The sequence below is a fragment of the Leptinotarsa decemlineata genome, unplaced genomic scaffold, assembly GCF_025532065.1.
Source record: "Leptinotarsa decemlineata unplaced genomic scaffold, Ldec_3_MD MMD2_P_RNA_scaffold_5, whole genome shotgun sequence".
NCBI classification, from domain to species: domain Eukaryota; kingdom Metazoa; phylum Arthropoda; class Insecta; order Coleoptera; family Chrysomelidae; genus Leptinotarsa; species Leptinotarsa decemlineata.
This window is the reverse complement of record NW_027412532.1, coordinates 1,922,769-1,947,448: the sequence shown is the minus strand read 5'-3', so window position 1 is coordinate 1,947,448 and position 24,680 is coordinate 1,922,769. Positions and strand designations below refer to the sequence as shown.

Here is a 24,680-nt window from a genome sequence, read left to right as displayed (position 1 = left end):
ACATTATATGACTAAAAATTATGTCTATTATGCATTCAATTATGGTTAACAATACATCCACTTGATTGATCTAGATGAAAATTCGATATTTGTTTGTACTTTACTTTAACTTGATGCTGCAACCAGAACAGTTTGCAAAGGACTAACTGCGCGGCGTATTTGAGCTCATTTTAAAGGTCTCAATGAGTAATTAACCTCAGTGTCAGTGACCCAAAAATAATGTTTTTTCATTACTTTTGAGTCGTTTTTTTAACTCTTAATATTGTTGTTTGATGTTCCAAAATAGTACGTGAGTAAAAATTTTGGTAAAGATCTCGTAATGATTAAAAAAATGTTTAACTTCAAGTATTTTTTCAAATTTTATAAACCCTTCTTGCACCACCAGAGGGTCTCGCGAAATGAACCTTGCTCACATTAAATTTAGCTCTTGCACCGCCACTGCATACTTTAATGCCTTTTCTTAAAGTGAATATCTTTTTTGAAATCCTCACTCCTTTTTGAGCAAATCTGATACGCCACTGGTTTTTCTTCAGATAACATTTTTTTGTAATCTTCGTTCCTCTAGGAGCAAGTCTGATTTTTTAAATTTTCTCTTTGATGACGCATCGTACCCGCATAAAAAAATTGAATCAATTTACCTACGTGCATCACAAAAAATAAAAAATTTTAGGATTATGGTTATTACCAGAAACACAAATATAGTGATTGTTAGATTTTTGGTCATTATTATTTCGAACAGTTCGTGAATAACAATTGCTCTTTAGGAATAATGTTACAGTACCACAATCGAATGAAGTATGAAACTCTATCCTTTTGTTTCAGGTTTTTCAAGAACAGCTCGATTCTGCTATCAGTTTGGAAGTCGAACTCAGGGACAAGCTCGACAAGTTTAAGGAGGAAAATGAGGATTTGCGATTTCAGGTACGTCAATAATCCTTGATATTTTGTAAATGTGTGTCTCGTTGAATAATCATCATACTTGACAATAACAATTAGTCAACTCAAATTGACAACGGCAAAATCAACAGTTTTGAAGCTTATGTCGCTTATGTCGCAAAAGACATTTTTTTATTTTACGTTCTTGAATTAAATCATCTTTGAAGTCTCAACATTGCTTTCAGCGAAGTTCCTGGTGAACATTTTTCACCGCCACGTTATTTACTGAAGGGGAACATAAAACCTATAAACACGTAACAAACCTATAAACAAGTACGTTATTTACTATAAAAAAGCTATTGTGTTAGGTAAACATGTGATAGTTTTTAAAAATAAAGTTTGTGGAGATAAAATCATAAGATGTAGTTCATGAAACTATAAACACGAGCTATTTTTTCCATTAATGTAAAAGAACATTCCAACTGATAAATGTAACAATGAATATTTCAATTCGTGGCTGTGATACCTTCTGGCACTCATCAATTGTTTCCTCGAGTTTGATGTTCAAATTATCATACCTAGATGTCGCCCACTCCGAATTCTTCCACCTATTTGAGGACGCGACTCGAGAGTGCCTCGAAAATTGAAATTATCGTGCGGCTTTTTCAATCATCACCCGAAATTAACAAGTGATTCACTGGCATTCCACTTGCTTTATATGTGATAATGCCCGAAGGCAGTTATTCTCCGGCCCGTATATCGAGCCGCAATCTAACCGAAAGAAAAACGTGACATGCTCAATGCGGAAATCGTAATTTAGCATCGTTTTCGTTTCGAGATGAAGTGTTTACATGTAGCCTGTCGCCTGAAGGTATCAAAGGTTGACGTAAATGTAGGCAAGATAACTTAAGCTCGGGAAACTATAATACTTTATACTGTTCGAAAAAGTCTGTGGTAAATCTGACTATTCTGGCGAAAATTTCCACAGAGGGAACGTAATAAGTTTTTCCTTTTCAACTTCTGAAAGGGAGTCAGGAGGGCAAATACTTCTTTATGAGATAGGCAGTGGAGTGACATCAATCTTCGAAGAGAGCCATCAACTTTTTTTTTGAAGAAAGAGAGGTCTCCTCATCCTCAATTCGAATGGTATTTCAATCCTCTATAAACGACCTTTACTGTTTTGAATTTGGATTACCGGTTGCAGAGTTACTGGTGTATGGAATTGAGACTAGGAAAAATGATGAGTCGTAACTTTGCAACCAGAAGAGAATTGAATCAGCTCCAAAGTTATTTTTCATAGTTAACAAGGGCGTCGCCAGCTTATGACTAAGGGGGAGCAATGGGGCAATATTATGGTGGATAAAAAATATGAACGCGTGGTACAGTCGAAAGCATGAAGTGTTACATTTTAAAAGTCCTTGCCTCGATGACGATTGTAATAAGAACGGTTCTTATATCAATGTATAAAACTTCACAAGCCCTTGACAGCACAATAACTGAATCAAACTTTTAAACACAGTAATAATTATTTATTTCAACAAAACTTTCAACCACTTTAGCAAAACTTCCAACAACTTTAGCAAAACGTACTTCGAGGGAGGTGATAATTGAATCCAAGTATGGTATTACTAAAGACCTCTTCCAGTATTCTGAAGGGCTTTCTGCTGGATGATTGCTTCTATGGCGTTGTTTCCCCGTAATACGCAGCATTGATGTAATATCTTCCTCCAGTCCGACTTTCTCCGCAACAGTAGTAGCTTCCTTTATAATTTTATCTGTCACTTTTTCCGGATTTTCACGGTAGTTTTTGATCAAAATTAAAATCCTTCTAACGTGTTCCAAGGCTTTGACCACGTCCAAAGCTACAGATTGGAGTACGTTGACAACGGGTTCCATAAAGCCGAGTATTTGGCTACCAACGTAATCCCGAGAATGAAAGAAATTCTGGAAGTAGCCGCATGCAGTTGGAAGATAATGTTTGTAAGGCTTCCAGAATTATTGGGAAGATTTTCTTTAAAAACTCTGATGGTTTTGTGTTTCTCACTCCATCTTTTCTCACAAAGTCTGGAAATATTAGGTATCAACTTCCTCCTCAAAACTGATTCCCAAAAAAAGTTTAAAGTGTCTTTGGTAGTTCCCATAACATTTCTAATTTCAGGAAGTGAATTTAGATCATTGATAACTAGATTCAGTTTGTGGGACGAGCAATGAAAGTAAAAAGGTTTAGTATACTTTTCCGTCTTTTCCTGACATCGTTTAACAACCATCAAAACCAAAACCAACGCATTTATTTATATTCAGATCTTCTTTTGTCAAAAACTCATCTATGCTATGTGCAATCGATTTCGCATCCAAATCTTTTAGCTCAATGAATCCGACAAACATTTCTTGGACTTCCTGTGTTTCTTCATCAAAATATAGCATCCCAATCGATAGTTGTTCAGTGCCAGAAATATCAGCTGTTTCGTCTGCTAGCACACTATATGCTGCTGCTTCTTTCACTTTTTTCATAATATCAGCCTTAATAACGCTTCCACAAATACCAATAATTTCATTTTGAATATCCACTGAACGGTACTTGCATTATTTTTCCCTTGCTCAACGCAAGGGAAAAAGAATGTTATGCGACGCCCTTAGGTAAGGAAATCAATTGCTCGCACTTTGGTCGCTTTGCGGATAGCTAAATTATTTTCTCAGACGTTCTCAGAGAATATTAGTCAATGATTCGTACTCATCCAAACTTGATATTCTTTCAGGTGTCCCGCAGGGGTCTATACTGGGCCCATTACTTTTCATTATATATACTGCAGATATTTTAAATGGAATAGAACTTTGTAAAGTTCAAGCTTTTGCAGATGATACACAGCTTCATCTCAGTTTTCATACTGAAAATTTCGAGACTGCAGAAAAAATCATGAACAATGAATTGAATAAAATCAAGACATTATCAGAAGAACACAACTTGAAACTCAACTCTAAAAAATCCAAAGTATTATATTTCGGTAGTAAAAGTAATATGAACTTCTTGAAGAATAGTTTTAATCTTCAAATTGATAATACTCCACTGGAAATCTGTGACTCAGCCAGAAATCTTGGTTTAGTATTAGATACAGACATGCGTTTCTGTCAGCACATAAAAAATCTTATTGGAAAATCTTTCGCATCCCTGAAACTTATTTACCATAATCGTCATATTCTTAGCTTCAAAATGAAGCGAACGTTGTGTGAATCACTTGTCCTGAGTCACTTTAACTATTGTGATTTTCTTTATGGACCATGTCTAACAAAAGTCGATAAGGATAGAATACAAAAAGTGCAAAATAGCTGCGCAAGACTGATTTATGGTATTGGAAAATATGAACATATTTCACATAAATTCGTAGAATTCAACTGGCTCAATATGTACAATAGAAGGCAGCTTCACATGGGTGCCTTTACCCACAAACTTTTAAATGATCCTAACCCACCTGCATTGATCAATAAATTCATTCCTCGATTCCTCGATTTCCAAAGGTGTTTTATCTTCAATGCCATCCAAATGTACTCTGCCTGATGAATTCAAATTATTCAATATAAATAAGTTCAAATATAAATTGAAGCATTTTTTACTTGATAAGCAGTAAGCATATTTATACGACCAGGCATATTAGTTACTTCAACTACTTCATTCACAGCTCATACTCCATTTCAATTTATCATGATTTTATAGCTAGCTATGTATGCACCCATAATTTAATTTACAAGTTATAATTTATATCTTATTTTAATTCATGTTAGTCTGATAATTTACATCTTGCCAGACAATTTGTTAGAATATATATATATATATATATATATATATATATATATATATATATATATATATATATATTTTTTTTTTTCTTTTCTTGGGCTGTGTCCCTCTGTTGGTTGAGTAGAATAGCTTTGAGCTAGACTTCGCCAACAGTCTATGAATGACCCAATTATGACCTAGAATGACAATAAAAGGCGTTTATTATTATTATTATTATTATCTCTAGGGGGGGCAACTGCTCCCATGCTCCCCTTTGGCGGCGCCCTTGATAGTTAACACAATGTTTGTAATGTTTGAGAAAAATAAATCGTATTTAGAATGAAATAAAACAAAAGTATTCGATAATACAGCGCATTTCTGTTTGTATTTCGATAAAGTATTTTTGTGACTATATAGTATCCTAGTAGACTATGTAGTTATCCTAGTATCAGTGGGTATTGTTCAAAGAGGGTGAACTCTCATGGCTCTCATAACTGTGTCAAAGCTATTTTTCGAGTTTTTAGCCTTTCTCTGCAAGTTTTTATGCCTGGCATTTCGTCTACCACTGTGGTAGACATTATCAGTGTTGAAATTTATCTTCGGTTTTACATCATCACCAATTGGATCAAATGACCTTGTTAATGTACAATCAAGGACAGGTAGCCATATTTTATTAATGTTTGTTGCATTTTCCTCTTTATGGCTACTGCTGATTTGTCGGTTTGTCCGAGTCGAAAATTTTTCTTGTGTTCTGAGAGACGGACACTACACACTGACCCGCAGCTACAATGTATACAGTACATCCTCTATGTTGAAAATGTGGCAGACCAGATCTACAGAGGAAAAAACAGAAGGCAGTATTTGGGACAGGAAGGGTGTTCAATGTAAGCTATTCCACGAGTTTTTTGCCCGTGGTCTACTACTGCGTCTACTACTGCGGTATACCTCATCAAAGGCAACTGTTCAGCTCAACATTCATACGCCAAACAAGTACGAAACCGAAGTTTTCAAAATAATCGATTCTGATCAGTTATCCAAGGAACTTTCTACCATCGTTTGGACACAACTGTTTAACGCATGTGATGACGTTGATATTCTCTGGGAAAAATTCTACTCGACCGTAACTGCCTCTGCTGACAAGAACTCCCACAACAAAATATGCCGGAAAAATCCCCTCAAACCATGGATCAATGCCTAAATAATGTTACTCATACATCATAAAAAAAGACTCTGGAAAAGATACAAAAGATCATAAGCCACAGAAGATTACCAAGCTCATCGAAATTTCTCAAAACACTTGGTTCAACGATACGATCTTCACGTCGCGAGTTCGAAGAATCTATTGCAGAATCTGAAAACAATAAAAAACTGTACAAACGATCTAACCTGAACACCAAAGTGAAGTCTTACAGCCTTTATTTATATGTAATAATAATAATAATAAGTAACCGTCAAAGTGCTGGAGTTTTGCTCAACTCAGAAACTACGATGTTGGAATTTGTCTCCGGTTTTATATCATCATTGAAGAAGGCTCAGGATGTGGAGTTTACTCCAGATCACTAAGCCTACCGATTAAGTGGGGAATGGGAAAAATGCCAGCGTGGTTCAAACAGAACTGGCTGGTATCTCAATAGCCACAAAAGAAATATCCAGGAAAAGAATTTCTGGCAAGAATAACAATTTGCACTGATATTAGACAAGCCCTATTAGTCACAGACGGCTATAACTAGAGTACCACCAAGATTTAGCCAAAGCCTCGGTAGATAATATCATTATCCTGAGGTGGGTTAAAGGGCACGACAGGAGTAAAGGTAATCGCATTGCCGACTCTTTAGCCAAGGAAGCGGCTGGACTAAGAATTTTGGGACCCAGTGACACCAACGGCCTGATGACTTCGAAAATTGCGGAAGGTTCATTGGCGGTAGATTCGGATACATTTCATTGAACTTTCTACATGTTCTGCTGATAATTTTGTCACACTGTCCAAAAATAATAAACAAATTCATAAGAACTTCGTTTGAATAGTTTTGTTCCATCGTTTTGAAGGTATTTGCAACTTCTGAAGTGACGAAAATGTCGATATTATTAGGAGAATGTCACAACGCTACTGTCAAATAGTAATCATGGCCTGCTTACCAAATACCGAATGGAAATACCATTCTGAAGGGACATTTTCACAAATAAATGTTCATAAGTCCGAAATTTGACTAGTTAGGTATAGGTATGATATACATAGAAAGAAAGCAAATTTCAGCAGCTTTCCGAATTTTCAATAATATACAGGGTGTTCCATTTGAAATAATCGAATTTCAGCAACTTTTTCAAGCAAACGAAAAAACTGTATTTTTTTACCACCCTGTATTGAAGTAACGGAGATTAGGCTGACGTGTGGGAAGTGTCCAAGTATCACCTAACTCCAAACCAAATTTCGATATCATAGTACTTCTTAACTAAAAGATATCGGCATTTTTAGAAGTCATGATTTTCGAAGAAAAAAATTGAAATTAATTTTTATTTCGAAAACGGTAACAGATAGGTATAGGGAAATATCAAGAAAATTTGTCGGGCACTTGTTGGAGATTCCAAAAATAATATTATATACAGAGTGTTCCATTTGAAAAATCAAAGTTGCTACTGCTTTCTAATAGAAGCGGCAACACCGCATTGTCGAAAATATTTTAGTTGGCTAGAGAATGTCCGAATATGCCCTCCATTAAAATTTCAAAGTGATCCGTTGTCTGGTTCACCAGAAACATCTAATGTGCCATCCACCGTGAATCAGCCTGTATAAAGGCTAGTGGACACACCTCTATGCAGAATGTGTGAACAGGAAGATTGAACTGTCAGGCATGTCCTATGCGAGTGTCCGGAGTTATTGTGAATAAGAGAGTGTGTGTCTGGTGATTATTTGCCTACACCTGCCGATATAAAGGGGATGTCTCCCAGTGACCTGTCCACCTTTCTGGAAAGGACAGGATGGACGATGACCTAGGAGGACAACTCCTCTGAAGGATGTACAACGGTTCACATGTGGCCCAAGTGCTGTGGGCCTACACTCACCATCCCTACTCTACAGATACATATCACCATTGAAGGGCGTGCCTTCGTTTGGCCGTTTCGCAACTCTCTATTCATCTTCAGCGTGAATGCAAGTTTCCTCTTTCGAATCAACCTATTCATACCCAATTTGTTCCAGCTCCAAGACAAAAGCATCGAACTGGAAGGCACCAGAGCGAGAGTCCGCTTGCTCGAAGACCTCCAAAAACCTCTGAACAAGAGCAGCTCCCCCGACATCATCCCCGTGACGTTGGATACGACGCCGCCCGGTCGACCACCTTCGAGGACGGAAATCTCCACGGCCAGCATGAAGGCCATGAGTCCGCTGACGTTGAGCAGCTTGAAGGCCGTCGCCTTGAACATGGATCTCTCGAGCAGTACTGAGTCTGCGCACGATCAGTCGGCAGAGAAGGAGAGGAGGGATAGCGCTGGGAAGTCGAGGAGGCCCAGCAAGATCCCGTTGAAAAATCACACGGCGCCTAAACCTCCACAAGGTGAGATTTATTGGGGTTGGTTTAGTTGTTATTGGAGGAGTTATTTTGTTTTTTTTCTGTTCAATTTATAACTGTCATTTCTGATGGGAATCGAGAAGACTTGTGCTCCATCTGAGCTCGTGAAAACCCGGAAAATGTTTCTTGTTGATGGTAACATACAAACCTAAAAAGAAAAAAGTTTCGAATTATATGGAGTTTTTCAATAAGGGCGGGTAGATGTTGAAATTGAATAAAACAAGCTGTGTGTAAGGTATTAACAAAATTATTTTTTTATTTGAAAGGCGCATGTATGCCATTAAGTGTGGAATATGACATCATTCAAATGCCCGCTTCGGCTTCTTACGGTGGCACGGATCCAAGTGGTCCAATTTTCAATGACTCTTCCGTATAGATCCGACTGAATTCACCTTTAGGGCATCGGTCGATTGTGGTTTATTTGCATAGACCTGCGACTTCAAGAAACCCCACAGGAAAATGTCTACACATCACCCCTGCGAGAGATAACCTTACCCTCAAATCGTTCATGCAAAATGTCAATCGTGGCGTTTGCTGTGTGGCACGTAGCGCCGTCCTACTGGAACCACATGTCGTCTAGGTCCATATGGTTCAATTTGGGCCATAAGAAATTAGTTATCATCGTTTTGTAGCGCTCGCTGTTGATGGTGACCGCCTCACTAACGTCGTTTTTAAAAAAGTACGGACCAATCACGCCGCCCGCCCAAAATCCACACCAAACGGTAACTTTTAGAGGATGCATTATCACCTGGTGAACCTCGCGTGAGTTGGTGTCGGCCCATATACGGCAATTTTGCTTGTTAACACAGCCATTCATCCAAAAATGCGCCTCGTCACTAAAGATGGTTTTTCGGACAAAATTGGGGTCCTCTTCCAAACGATTCGAAGCCCAGTCAGCGAACAAACGCGTTGTCTATGGTCATGAACTTTGAGCTCCGGGGTCAGTTGGATCTTGTACGGGTGTAGGCCCAAGTCTCGAAGCAAAATCCGCCAAGTTGAAGTCTGCGAAAGGCCGAGTTCTTGTGCACGGCGAGGAATAGACTGCCTCGGGTTCTGCTGTACACTTTGACGGACCGCGGCGATGTTCTCGGCCGATCTTGCGTTCCTTGAACGTACGGGTGTTGGCTGATTGTTTATTGAACCGGTCGTCTCAAATTTGGCAACCAAACGTTGAAGAGTCGGTGGAGGGCCACCACGGCTACTGTAAAATTGGCGCAAGCGCGCAACGTTTGCGTTAACGAACACTCATTTTGATAATGAAGTTTCATCATTTGAAAGTGCTGTTCAATTGTGTAACTTGCCATGATGATTTGGCATAAACAACTGAGTAATAAACAAAAGATTTGACAGATGTCACCAAAACAAAATGGCCGCCACGGTGCTCCAAAATCTACCCGCGCCAATTGAAAAACCCTTTATATTTTTTGAAGTAAGGTGAATTCAGAACTACATATGTTGTTCATAATCTCTAATTTACTTATAGCTATTGCTCATTATCAACTTTGTATACTTTTATTAGAACAAACAAAATAGCATAAGTGAAAAATGTTTTTTGCAATACACGTAATGCAACTTCTTTCGTTGACTCACATTTTTATTTGTCTCTAGTGAAGAGAGAGGGTTGAACATTTTTTTTTAAGTTTTTTCAGGAATCTAAGACAAAGTGCCATTTCTACTTTGTACTTTTCAAGAACATTGGTTGATTAGAGATACATTCAAATTCTAATATTCCCTCAAGTATCAGTCAAAATCTCTCATTTCTACCAGAGTCAAACTGAGTAACAGAAAAGTACTAAATTATGATCTAAAGCAAATGAACTTTAAACATTCAAGCCAGTCTCGATATACCTACACAGTAGGTTTAATGGACCGACGCCTATCAGAAAACAACTACTCCCCTGGTTAATACCAGGTGAGTGGTAGTTGGATTATATCCGACAGGCGTCAGTGCAGGAATCTTCACAGAAAATATCCTGCATATGCAATTGGCAATACAACTGAAAGAGTCGACCCTCAATTTTGGAACGGGCACACTTGCAGACCGGTTTCGGGCTCATTAGCCACTCGTCAGTGCAAGATAGTGACCATCATCGACCTAAACTCAATGATATTCCAGAATTGAAAATCGGAATTCTTTCAGAGTATTTCATTCCTCTTCCGAAGTTGGAGCGAACATCACAAAATGTCACTCCATCTAGTGGACGAGGTACTGACCAACTGCATATCTGTACTGGAATATCATTGACTTTAGGTCGATGATGGTCACTATCTTGCACTGACGAGTGGCTAATGAGCCCGAAACCGGTCTGCAAGTGTGCCCGTTCCAAAATCGAGGGTCGACTCTTTCAGTTGTATTGCCAATTGCATATGCAGGAAATTTTCTGTGAAGATTTCCTGCACTGACGCCTGTCGGATATAATCCAATGCCCTCCGTGGTATTAGCCAGGCGACTGATAGGCGTCAGTCCATTAAACCTACTGTGTAGGTATATCGAGACTGGCTTGAACGTTTAAAGTTCATTTGCTTCAGATTTGTTTACTGCCAATCTTCAAGCATAGCCCACTAACTAATAAGAAAGTACTAAACTCTAGATTATGTTTATTCAGCCCAAAAATATATTTCTGAAGATGTATATGCACCATTGAGTGCGTAACTTGGCATATTTTTTTGTTTCCCCCTAGTATTTTATTTAATGAGAGTGTCATCAATAAATTCATTAGAGAGCGTCATTCACACCCATACCATAAAATATATCATATCACAATGTTTGCAAAATCATGATACACGTATTCTTGCTTTCACAAAAGGCTAAGTTTTTTCAGTAGATAGTGTAGTATTGACAACTCCAGTGGATCCTTGCTCGAACTTCACACATCATTAGATTCGTCATAGCTCCATTGTGAAGTTTGAAACTTTCACAGCCAGAAGTCCTGAAGGAACTGTGGTTATCAGGACTAGGTAGCCCTGGTCCAATAAAGATATATCTCTACGAAACCATGGCTTCTAAACCCAGCTAACCACATTCCTCCTTCATCCTAAATATCGCATTGATACAGTTATTCTTCAAATAACTACATTGTGTTGTTCTCACCAGTAACCTGTTTTAAGTGCTGTATCTTTCATATAATTTTGTTATTGTTGACCTTATAATTTCGGGATTTATATGTATTCCGTTTTAGTTGCAAAGAACCTTATATTCTTCTGCTTTGCTAACAAACTTCCAGTGACTGATGTATCTAAAACTGAAACTCAAACTGAGAGCCAATGCAATATTTGCAAATCCTGAGTACTTAGTACTCCAGAAGGAACTTTGCAACCAAGAACCTTTGCTTTTGTGAAATATTGATATATTCGATGTAATGGTAGTAGCCAGGACATTGGTTGACGTGGGTGTTTTGCTCCCTTCACCGGTGGTTCAAGACGCGAAGCCGGACGATTGTTTTTCACTTTCTATCGTCCAACTCGGAACTATGTGTACAAGTCTTGTTGTTTTTGGAACTTAGAAGTTCTATCCACATCCTATGTCTTCATGTTCTCATCATACTTTTTTCTTCACATGGTTTACCAAAACTCCACAGATTAGTTTCTGAAAAGTCGAAGAGATGCTGGTTCTCCCCCCTCTGCGAAAAACCAACTTCTAAGAGCGACCTAAAACGTGATTAACTGATATCTCTCTGTCTCCCTTTTGGAGGTTTTGAACTCCCAGTCAGTTTACATTTACAAGTATGACATAAGACCTGTTGCTGCTGCTTGGTTGTCTACTGAATCACAGTCTCTTTCTGAGCATTTCTGAAAACATGTCTCCATCGTGTATTTTTTTAAAGATGGAGAGGGTTATTCCAAGGTATTTTTAGTTTTGATCCTATTTTTTGTACCTTTATAAGATAGGTTTTGACTAAATTTGTATTTCATCATTCATTTAGTGGCGTATAATCCAGTTCCTTATAATAATCTTCATCTTATTATGTTAAGTGTATGCGCTTTCTTGCTGAAGCTGAAGCTATTTTTCGTTTTTTTGTCATGATCTACCAGTTTCACATCTGATGTTCCATCTACAACTACGATAGACATCAGCATTGGCACTTGGCTAGTTGTTGGTTCATTCAATTGGTGGTAGGCGTGACTTTATTTCCATTGGTTGGGTTTATTAGCCTTGTATTGTGGAGTGTTGGCAGCCAGACTTAATTTTGATATTCTCTTCCTCTCTGTTTTCTTCAGAATTCCTATATTCTCTCTATATAACGTTGGATAGCAGCTCTGGTTTCTGTCTCAGTTCTATTTGAACGCGATAACTGAGTGCTTTTTCTGAGTGCATGTTTGATTACCGTTGATTTGTCCGCATTCCGAGACGGCACATTCTTTTGTGCTCAGAGAGCTGGGTTCTGATACTTCCTGGTCATAGTCCAGACCGATTCAAGCTTCAAGGGATCTAGTATGCCACCGGTGTCGCTGAAGGCCCTCTGGGATCCTCAGCTGACCTAGACTCTCGCTGATGATTTTCTTTGCCTTGAAGTTGTGTTTCTTCAGCATTCTCCCAATAGTATATCCGTGGCATTTTCAACATAAGGTAGGGGGTCTATCTATCTTCAACCTTAGCTTTATATTTCCTGTGTCATATTGCCTGCCCGAATTCCCTTTGGTCTTGCCTGCCCAAATTCCCTTTGGTACTTCCTACCCTAAGTCTTTGGAGCTACGACGAACATAACCAACTTCGAGAATCAGCACTACATTACTTGCTATTTCTGGATCCACTAGAGTTGTCAGTTACAATAGAGCGGTATCCTTAGGTAAACACAGCCCGGCACCAGGCACACGTAACCGTAGCAGCGTCTCACCAGGTAGACCGCACTCTGCACAATCGTGGAGGAACAAGAGCGAGGGCAACAGCCTGAGCGGCTCCAAAAGCAACACCTCCCTGTCCAAGTCGAGGAACAGCTCGCTGGTCTCCGCCAAGGACTCCCTCTCCAGCAAGCTGCGCAACAGCGACTCTCTGATGAAGCTAGCGCCTCCAGTACCTCGTGGGGGAACGCTGAAGAAGACCAGCACGCCGATTAAGAAGGAGAGTTCCTCCGTCAGCGAAAAGGTACGCTCGAAAACCACTTCAAGCATTATATGGAGTTTCTTCCGGCGCGACAACCAGTTGTAGGAGGCGGCTGATGATTTTTTATTTAGTTGCTCTCGCGCAGCGCCCCTTTAGGGAAATTTGTGCAGTAAGTGACGCTTGTTTTTTATTATTTGCTTCGGAGGCTTTTGTAGTGGGTTTGGCCGGAGCTTGAGTAGAGCTTGGAGTAGAAAGTGAGTAGTTAGAAGTAGAAGTAGTGGTGTTTGTGCAGCTTTGGAGCTTGGGGGGTACTGAGGGGTCTTTTAGGGATTTTGGGTATGTTGGGAGTAAATGTCACCTTCACCTACCGTATCATTTGATCATTTTATAGTAATTTATCTTAGACCGGTATGTTTTTTGAGTCGAAAGACCCGAATATTATGACCGTTTTACTTTTGTAAATGAAATAAAAAGTCAGCTCCGGCAGCTGTTGGTCTGGTGAGTATAAGGCTGTAGGTAAGGAGTAAAATATTTGAGAATGAAACGAAGTAGAAAAATATTGAGCACCACCTGTTCAATGTTCCACCACACTATCACAATGGTTCAGTGTGATATTACTCGATTTTGTGGATCTAGGCAACAAAACTACTGTTCAATTTTGAGCAGCCTGCAAAAAAACTGGATAAAAAGTGCACTTCTCTAATGAATATATTATGTACAGATATTCGGTTGTTCTTAGGATCGAAATTCAGTGCATTATTCACCTAAATATGATTTGTACAAAAATATCTGCGGTAATAGTTTAAGACATTCATTAGAGAATTTTACCATTGACTTTAAACCTTGCGTTCACTCAATACTGTGTAACGGCATTCACAACATATGAATTATGCATGTAATTAAATTCGACGCCAAATTGAAAAAACAACCTGTTAGGTGGTAAAACGAAAGTTGTTGCCTGAATCGGGCAGCAGACCCAGTCTTTGACTGGGTCGGCATCCAGAAAAATTGTCTTGGCCAAAGAATTCGTCTTACGAAACCTACAATTTAAGAAAAAACTATTCCGCAGCAAATTCAGCTCAATCGTTGATCACCATTTCGAGGTTGTATTAATACTACCTGAAAAAAATTTGATTAGCTCGAAAGGCTAACATCCATCTACAGGGAAGCTCTCTGTTTTAGATGATTACGAACCATTGGAAAATCTGACACATCTTCACCCTTAGTATTTACTTCCGTGAAGATATCAAATAGGGTTAAAAAATGAATTATTCTTCAGCACTGTAAAATACTAAAAGTAGCAATTTGGGATGCTACAAATATCTGTTAACACTTGTTTTTTTTTCAAATATTTTTTACGTTATTAAGTTTTCCAGAACTTTGACTAGACCATTGGTTTAGTGTATTTATTCGCTAATTAGTTGCGGAGAAAAATATTTTTTCGCCCCTTTTTTTTAACAAAATACATGTTGTCTCGCTAACTTGATATCAAGTTAGCGATACCACTTTTTTATTATAAAGTTTTCCAGAACTTTGACTAGACCATTGGTTTAGTATATTTATTCGCTAATTAGTTGCGGAGAAAACTATTTTCTCGCCCCTTTTTTTAAAAAAAATACGGAATATCAAGTTAGCGATACGAATTTTTTATTAACTTCTCTAGAACTTTGACTTGACCATTGGTTTAGTATATTTATTCGCTAATTAGTTGTGGACAAAAATATTTTTTCGCCCCTTTTATTTAAAAAATACATGGTGTCTCGCTAACTTGATACTCCGATGACATTGACATTTTTCGTCAGATGTCGGACTTTATATGTCAGACCTTTTGTAGGGCAAAAAATCAACCTTCATCCATGTTTTTATTAATTCATTACTCTCTCAAAATATTCGTGGATGTAAATTGTTTCTCATTAACATATATTATATTACATATTGTCAACAAGTTACACATGTCCAATTTATTTTGTCAGGCATTAAATCATCCCTGTTTTCATCCATTTTCAACAAAAATTGATAACTCCTTCCAAACATTCGTGGATAGAATAAAAAATAAATTCACAAATGTTTTTTGGAATGGATGAAAACAGGGATGGAGGTTGATTTTTTGCCCGACAAAGTAATTTGACTTACGGAATTTGTTTAGTAAGTAATATAATATATGTTAATGAGAAAAAAACTCATATCCACGAAAGTTTTGAGAGAGTTACGAAATAATGAGTGTGGGTTCATGTTCTGCCCTACAAAAAGTCTGACATATGAGCTTTGATCAACTACATAGTTTACATAGAATTCTCCAGATGAAGTTTTCATCCACGAATCTAAATTCTTCACTTTTTAGAAATTTTGGATATGCAATATTTTAAATTAGCGAGGCAACATGTATTTTTTTTTTAAAAAGGGGCGAAAAAATATTTTTCTCCGCAACTAATTAGCGAATAAATATACTAAACAATGGTCTAGTCAAAGTGCTGGAAAACTTTATAATAAAAAAGTGGTATCGCTAACTTGATATCAAGTTAGCGAGACAACATGTATTTTTTTTAAAAAAGGGGCGAAAAACAATTTTTCTCCGCAACTAATTAGCGAATAAATATGCTAAAACAATGATCTAGTCAAAGTTCTGGAAAACTTTATAATAAAAAAGTGGTATCGCTAACTTGATATCAAGTTAGCGAGACAACATGTATTTTGTTAAAAAAAGGGGCGAAAAAATATTTTTCTCCGCAACTAATTAGCGAATAAATACACTAAACCAATGGTCTAGTCAAAGTTCTGGAAAACTTAATAACGTAAAAAATATTTGAAAAAAAAACAAGTGTTAACAGATATTTGTAGCATCCCAAATTGCTACTTTTAGTATTTTACAGTGCTGAAGAATAATTCATTTTTTAACCCTATTTGATATCTTCACCTCGTTGAGGCAATCCCTTGACAACAAGGAGATTGCGGTTGCTGTATTTCTTGATATTGAAGGAGCATTTGACAATGCACTTCCCAAATCTATAGAATTGTCTCTGGCTAGAAAGGGTATAGAATCGACCATGTTTACTATGCCATGCTAGTAAACAGAACTGCAACTACGACTCTTCAAGGCGAGGCTATCAGGTTCAGGGTCACCAGGGGCTGCCCTCAAGGTGGTGTACTATCTCCCCTTCTGTGGTCGCTCCTGGTGGATAGTCTGCTTGATGCCCTCGACAGAAGAAAAGTTGATCTGCAAGCTTATGCAGATGACCTTGTCATCCTGCAAGGTCCACGTCGAAAAGGGTAGCTTGTAATATCCTCCAAAGCGCGTTGGACATTGTTCACAGTTGGTGCCTGAGGGAGCAGATGTCTGTCAACCTCAGCAAAACTGTGTTGATCCTCTTCACCAAGAGAAGGAAATTGGATTATCTAACGCCACTTTCCCTCAATGGTGTGGTCATTTCATTTGGAACGGAGGTGAAATATCTTGGCATTGTCCTTGATAAAAGACTCACCTGGAACGCTCACTTGGAAAAAGTTTTACACAAAACCAGACTGTCTCTATGGACATGTCGAAGGATTTGTGGTAAAACTTGGGGTTTAGGTCCCAAACAAATCCATTGGATTTATGTGATGATTGTCAGACCAATGATCACTTATGGTGCAATTGCTTGGTGGCCGAAGGCTTTACAGAAAACGACCCAAGTGAAGCTCTCTGGCTTACAGAGACAGGCTTGTCTGGCTATCAGTGGTTCCATCAGTACCACACCGTCAGCGGCCATGGAGATCCTTCTAGATCTACCTCCCCTCCACATTTTGCTGGAAAGAGAGGACTGGATCCTGCGGGAGAAGGAAATATTGAGAGCAGATAGTTGTTGGTTCACAGATGGATCAAAAACACCTTCCGGTTCTGGTGCAAGTGTTTTCAGTCGCAGACCCAGGACAGAGTTATCTACCTGCCTAGAAACATATGTGACTGTATTTCAAGCGGAAATTTACGCTATTGAATTGTGTGTGGATAAATCCAACCTCACTCACAAGTCAATAAAAATATTCTCGGACAGTCAAGCGGCGTTGAAAGCTCATGGCTTTCACTGAGCAACGTCTAAATTGGTAGCAAACTGCCAAAACAGACTCTCCTCGATAGGAAGACTAAACAGATTGTCTCTGGTCTGGATTCCTGGCTATACTGGCCAGGAAGGCAATGAAGCTGCCGACTCTCTTGCAAAGGAGGGTTCTGCAAGTGGCTTCATTGGACCAGAACCTGTCATTGGCATCACTTTGGGCTTTGCCAAACAAACATTTAACACCTGGATGGCAAGAAGAGTTATGGACTTCTGGCAGAATCTTCCTGGATTGGCTCACTCCAAGGCATTTATTCACCCTTCGAAGCTTGATTCCAAACAGTTGTTGGACTACAGTAGGGATGAAAAATGTAATTCCCAATAACCAAAGTTTAGTCTGTACTTTGTGTGGTACTGTATGCATGACAACTTTTCACATATTTTAAAATAATCCATACGCAACATTTTCGCATTAGGAATTCAGTATACCTAAGTTTTTTCCGTCTGCCTATAAAAAATTCTGCTAGTTCTGAATCATTGATTGTGATTATAATTATGTTCCAAGTGTTGCATCAAATGACATCGAAACACTGACTATGCAAATACCAGTTGTAGTTGAATGTTTTTTTTACAACAAAATACTGGACTTGACAAGCGGAAAAGACAGCATGTATCACATCTGTTACAAGTAGAGAGAGTTGAGAGTTGTTTGTCCTGGGCTTATTATGAATAATTTTTTCCTTTGTGAAAGTCTAATTTCTCTACAATTGAACATAAGAAAAGATGTAAAGTACGCTTTATCAGCGACATACGTTTTTTGAAATCATGAAGTTTCAAATCAATTCGATTAAAAGTGTATTATTTATTTTTCCATTATAGGAGTGAAACCTCAAGACTTCTTTCAAAAAAATGCAATCATATTCATTCAACTTTTATTGATTGGTCACTGTCAAATGGATTTTGTAACTTTGGCTGACGGATATCAGAAAGAGAAGATACTGAAAATATGTAGATTTTTTGTTGGTGAGAACAATATTTTGATTTGAATTGAAGGGGTTATATTTTCAGGAGTGATTGATTTTTGGGAAAGAAAGTTTTTGGCTTTCTACTACTCCATCTCGATACAAAAAAGATGAGGGAATCTTCCAAAGAAAGGAAGGAGGTCATCAATTTGAAAAAAAGTAACTCTATACATGGATGTGTAGATCATGCAAAGAAGTAACTTTCAGACACAAACTGAAGGAAAGTCCTCCTGAAACAGCTACTTTCATATGAACATTGAATTACACGAAAGAAAAAAATTCTTTCGAAACAAATATTTCAATATGAAAACTGAATTATACAGAAGATACTTCTCTTAACTCAGTTTGTATTTCAAACATTCGTTGTGGAACAAAATCAGATATCATTCACATGAGTTCTACTTTAAATGAATGGTAACAAATTGCACTTACATGGAACACTGTCATCCTCACTGGTATACATCAATGTTTCGCCGTAAGACACTTGCCCCAAGGCTCTTCAGTACCAAATTGGATAAAATTATAGAAAACATAACATTATACAAAAAAGATTCCCTCATCTTTTTTGTATCGAGATGGAGAAGTAGAAGGCCAAAAACTTTCTTTCCCAATGTCTTTGAATATTGAACAAGCAGACGATTATACAATCAACCCGTTTTTTGTCGGGAATGTGCGTTTGCTAGCGACCGGATGCAAACGAGGGAATTCGTATGCAAATAATGCACAATACAGATTTGTTCGACCTCATATCCTAGTGGAAATTGTATTACCAGACAGACGTTTTCCACCTGGTACCAAAATCGACAACGAGGTGAATTGGATAAACGCTATAATTCGCATGAAATCGATAGATTTCTCTTGTACTGATCGAAAGTTGCTACATCAATTCTTTCGGATGGATTTCCATTAGAAGAATAGTTACAGAAACGCAATTTTAAATGTCTTTTTTTGAAGTGGGTCATCATTTTTCAAGCCGGCCAATGACACTTTTACTTTGATTCGAAAAGAAAGTCTGATTATTGTTCCCTCCAATGCATCTAAACAAAGTAACAACAAATCAGTGGTCGGGTACTATTTTTCTCAAAGTGACAAGCAAAATCATGTTTCAATTTTCTACATTGTCATCATTATCAAGAATAATAGAATGATTTTTCACGTTTGAAGAGAGAGAATGGTATGTTTTATCAATAGACAAAGATTACTATTTTGTGCATTCAGGATAAATTAACTTCATGATCTCACAATTCGAAAATTATTCTTTGAAACGAATTATTTTTCAGAGACACATAACCTTTTTTTTTCACGAGGTGCCAATTAGTGGATTTTATTTTTGGTAACGAAACCAGGCGTTAAGGGAAGAAATCAACGTTTCAGATTTGCTCAGAAAAAAATAAAGATTTCGAAAACAATTGTTACTGGGAAAGCAGTGATATATCACTTTTCTCTTTGAAATGCAAATTCCGCGCGGACGCCACTGGCAAGTGGCAAGCATAATAAACTATGTTGTACATCCAAAAATACTTTTTAGATATAAAGAATGTACGTAGTAAATTTTACAATAATATCTAGAGACATCCTAAAGTTACCAAACGACTTACTTCTTCATAAATCACGCTGCCACTGTTAGTATATGCCCAAAAAAACTGATTAGTTATTACCTGATTTTTGTGAAAAGCTGTTAATTATCATTCCTATGCGGTTGCAGAATGAAAGCTGTTCGCCAGATGACTCCTTTGACAACAGTATTCAAATTAAAGGGAAAGTTTAATTGCTGATATTCATTTTATCGTTGATGACAGCGTCTATTTTTATCAAAATGTCACGCGATTCTTGTTTGCTGAATGTCTCAAAAGTCTGCTTTTTGTTTTAGGTCAAAGCTTGACAAATAAAATTAATACTGAGTATCGAAACTTTAGAATAACGGAGCGATTAAATAGTCCAAAATTGAACCGTTCTTAAGGTGGATCATCCAGTTTTCAATTGGATGAAAAATGTAGGAGAATCTCCATAATATTTCATCTTGAATGGTTCAAAATAATATTAAACACTTTTTCTTGGGTACTTGAAAAAACAACGAAACCTATATTGAAGGATATTATAGGAACAGATACAGCTAGTGGTGGTAATAATGATTTGGCATATTATTCTGAAGGAAAGCAGATTGGAACCAATAAATTATATTACTATAGTCTATTTCAAAAGAGTGTAGAGTAATAAAATCTCATTAAGTATTCAAAAGCGCTACAGGGTGATCCGTCAATAAATTCTGTCACTTCCCTAGTCCGCATTGCAAAATTATGTCGTTTCATAAAGAGCAGGTAGGTATCACCCTGTTTTAAGGGATTTGTCCATTGTTATCGACGGATAAATACTGAGCCAGAGGCGCGCTAGTGGGATAATTGCCAAAAGAATATGCATTCATAAAAATTATATTAAAGGAAATAAAAATTTAATACAGCAGAACAGTGTTATTAAAAAAATATAAAATGTAACAATAAAATATATACGAACCGAAATCGGGAAATACTCACAAACACACACGAACGAACTTTACGTATTGAAACACTTGTGGGGACTTTAAATCAATTTATTCACAAAAACGACAAGAACTTTACTGGATACGTTATTACAATTTGACACTTGAACAATACTAAAACTGTGAACTTCCCTTAACGTTTAACAACACTCTATTTATACCCTAATTGAATGTTCTAGAGATTACTAGGTACAATTTTCGAGAACCTTCCGAGAAAATAATTATTCAGACTACCCTTAATTCTAAACCCTAACCTAAGCAAAAGTGTCACTGTCACTGATACACTGGTCTCTGTCCAGATTGCTTATCCCGCTACAGTATATTTACAATTCAATTAAATTATTCTACATCAGTATAGTCTTCATCCGAAGAACTGTCATCATCCCCTGGTGTTATAATTATATGCTGGATTGCTTTTTGCCAGTTTTCTGATGTGATTTCCATAATGGCCTGATCAAACAATACCTTGACATCTTTCATTTTAAATGTGGTATTGTGCCTTGCAACATATCCTTTAACTTGTGCCCATATAAGTTCTATAGGATTTAATTCGCAATGATATGGCGGTAGGCGCAGCACAGTTACTTTATACTTTTCTGCTACATCTTCTACGGCATATTTCATGAAGCGAGATTTATGTTGTTTTACTATGGCTAGTAGTTCCTTCTTTACTGAATTCGTCTCAAACTGAATACCTTTATTTGACAGCCAGTTAATAATTTCTTGCTTTCTCCAAGCTGAAGTTGGTATCTTCTCTAAGCGCCTTGAATGGTAGCTTGCATTATCCATAACCACGACCGAATCAGCTGAAAGAAATTTTAACATTTCCCCGAAGTAGTCTTCGAAGACATCCGAATTCATGTCCTCATGATAATCTCCCGTCCGGCACGACTCAAAGCTTAACAAACCTTCTTTTAAAAATCCGTCTTCGCTTCCAATGTGAGCAATTATAAGCCTCTTCCCTTTTCCCGAAGGCACTTTAATACCCGTCGAAAGGCCTTCTACGAAAGCTTGGCGAGAACTTGTTATATTTTTATCTTGCCACATTTTTTTGACTATATAACCTTCGTTTATCCACGTCTCATCAAGATAAAAAATTTTCTTTTGCTCTCTGCGGTACTGCTTTATAGTTGTCAAATATTTTCGTCTCCAGCAAACAATTTCATCACTTTCCAGTAATAGTGCCTTTCGATTGTGCTTTTCCCAGGCAAAATTCATACTTTTTAAAGTTTTCCATAAAAGTTTTCTGGATATCAAAGGAATATCGTTATCTTGGCTTATCTCGATAAATATTTTTTCAAGAGTGGGTATTTCCTTTTTAAAATAAAACGAATGAACTTTTCTTCGAATGTCACATTTGGTGTCTTCATCTAAGATTTTTATTGGTCTTCCTGATTTTCTCTTGCATGGACTTACCTGGCCTGATATCTTTCTTTCTCGCAATAATTTAAAAATCGTGGACTATCCAATTCCAGTCATTCGGGCACATCGCTCAACACTTTCTTGCACAGACAAACTAGGGTGATCGTGTTTTATGCAATCATATACATTTAAAATTATAACTTTTTCGCAAACAGATAGCGGAGAATTTTTTACACTTCTTTTCTTTGGAGTAAATGTCCCCATTTTATAACTTTTTCACTATTTCTATATCACAATATCACTGTACGTTTAATTGGTGTAGTAACAATTACTATTATAACTCGAATGTTTAAGACACCATTACAATATATTTAAACCCTTTTTCTTAATTACCTGGGTTTAATAGGTATTGCATGATTGGTGGGCAGGGTCAAAAAGGGATTATTATAATGACATGGCACCTCGGAACTAAGTGTTAACCCTTTTTTGAGAAATCATGCTCAAGTATATGAACCCAAATTGCATATTAAATAAGTTTACAAGAACCACTAAAATTAATCTTAATCTTTTTTTAAGAAATTTTACTTACCTAAATACATGTAGGTACTTAGTTTTAGACCAAATTACTTCCCAAAAATGGCCTTTTATTATTATCTATGTCTGTAATTTTTAATTTACTTTAATTATTAAGTTTAATAATCCTAAGATTTGCCTACGCCCATGGACGACAACGAAATTCAGGCAAATTTTATGACACTTCATGATTTATTACTCTACACTCTTTTGAAATAGACTATAGGTAATATCCAAATAATTTCGAATGCAGGCGATGTCATAATGATGCACTGTAGAAATATCAGTGTAATGGAAGCAATTCACGAACTATGAACTAAAACAAGGAAATATAGCCTGTACAATGTCTGTTCAAAAATAAAGTGAATTTTAATTTCCTCAGTCGTCGCAAAATGGTGTCCTTTCATAGGTCTCTTCAATTTTTGGAACAGGAAAAAGTCACAGGGCAGCAAGTCTGGTGAATATGATGGCTGAGGCATGATTACGAAAAAGCATCACAATATTGTGATGCAAAAGCCATTGATTTTTTTTTCCACAACAGAACTTCAAGATAATACTCTTTATTGACCGTACAAGAAGTGTGGCAAGAACTCCTGATGCACTACGCCACGGTAATCGAAGAAAACCGTGACCAAAACGTTGACATTTTATCGAACTTGACGTGCTTTTTTGGTCTTGGCTCTCCTGGACTCCCCATGGGGAAGATTGGACTTTGGTTTCCATGCCATAACCATATTCTCATGATTCGTCACCAGTTATGATCCGTTTAAGCAAATCTGGATCGCCATTGACGTCCTTCAACAATATCTGAGCGATGCTTATGCGACGGTTTTTTTTTGTCAAAATGCAATAAAAAACAGGCAGAAAACTTGAGAATGAATGTATGAGAGCAATTATGAGGCTTGATATGACCGTGTTAGGAATCGCATGTTAAAAGGTAAGACCTCGTTAATCCTTAGCTCGCACAAGTATCGACTTTTGAGGGTTGTCGTGCGTAGGGATGTGACAGCTGGTTAACGGAAAAACAGATTTTAGACAGATATCGTCTCACAAGGAAAAAGAGCCGGAAAATAAATGAAAAAGGGCTGAAATAATAATAACAATCCAAGGAAGAAGTCGAAAAAGACCAAGAACAAATAGTGGGGTGACAGAGAAGGGTTAAAAGCACTTGGAATGAAACAGCGGAAGAAGAAATTCAGAAATAGGAAAATATGGAAACAAGTAAAACAGTCAAAGCGGACAATAAATGGTAATCAAGATATAGGAGGAGATGATGGTGATGATGATAATATTCTGATATTGCCACCCAGTAATTTTGACATATTTTCAAAGAATTAATTTCTAAATCATTTATTTCTTCCATCTCTTCTTGTTCTTGTTTGAAGTCTTATTCATTATCTCGTGCGGAGGCAATCAATGTGTATATGGAAAACAGGGATGTCCCTAGAAAGCATACCATTCCTTCTCTTCCTTATCACTGCTTGTTCAAAAGTTTCGCCGATGAGCTAGTCGTCATCAGGAGCAAGCACTTACGGAGTCCGGCTATTAAATAACGAGACTGGTTACGAAAAAGGGATTTATTATAAAAATTATTCTACATTCGAATGCTCCCCTTCAATATACTCCCCTCCCCTCGCCATTCTCCTTTCCATACGTTTTTTTCATTGATCAAAGCAGTGCTGGAAGTCTTCTTCGGTGAAGGCCTTTAGGAGCTCTGCCATTTTTTGCTTCAACGCTTTCATTGATTCAAATCGGGTACCTTTCAAAGCATATTTTATCTTCGGAAACAAAAAAAGTCGCACGGTACCAAATCTGGCGAGTACGGAGCGTGTTCGTGTCCTGGAGTGCGTTTATCGGCCAAATATCGCTTAACAAATAACACGTTATGGGCAGGTGCAAAATTC

The 24,680-nt window shown here is 37.4% G+C and overlaps 1 protein-coding gene across 8 annotated transcripts in view; it reads left to right on the top strand.

The window, feature by feature from the left end:
• The window catches only part of jvl (javelin-like), a 173,300-nt gene that overhangs the window by 131,883 nt on the left and 16,737 nt on the right, over nucleotides 1-24,680 (top strand). For 7 of the 8 annotated variants that reach the window (XR_012464064.1, XM_074169211.1, XM_074169210.1 and 4 more), the window contains exons 5-7: nucleotides 823-921; nucleotides 7,845-8,199; nucleotides 13,002-13,297. Coding sequence is in view for 6 of the 8 variants with exons in the window: in XM_074169211.1 (XP_074025312.1) it covers nucleotides 823-921; nucleotides 7,845-8,199; nucleotides 13,002-13,297 (750 nt within the window). In the remaining 2 variants the exon portion in view is untranslated. Of the gene's footprint in view, nucleotides 1-822; nucleotides 922-7,844; nucleotides 8,200-13,001; nucleotides 13,425-24,680 lie in introns of all 8 variants that reach the window. The other variant, XR_012464066.1, reaches the window with a different exon arrangement.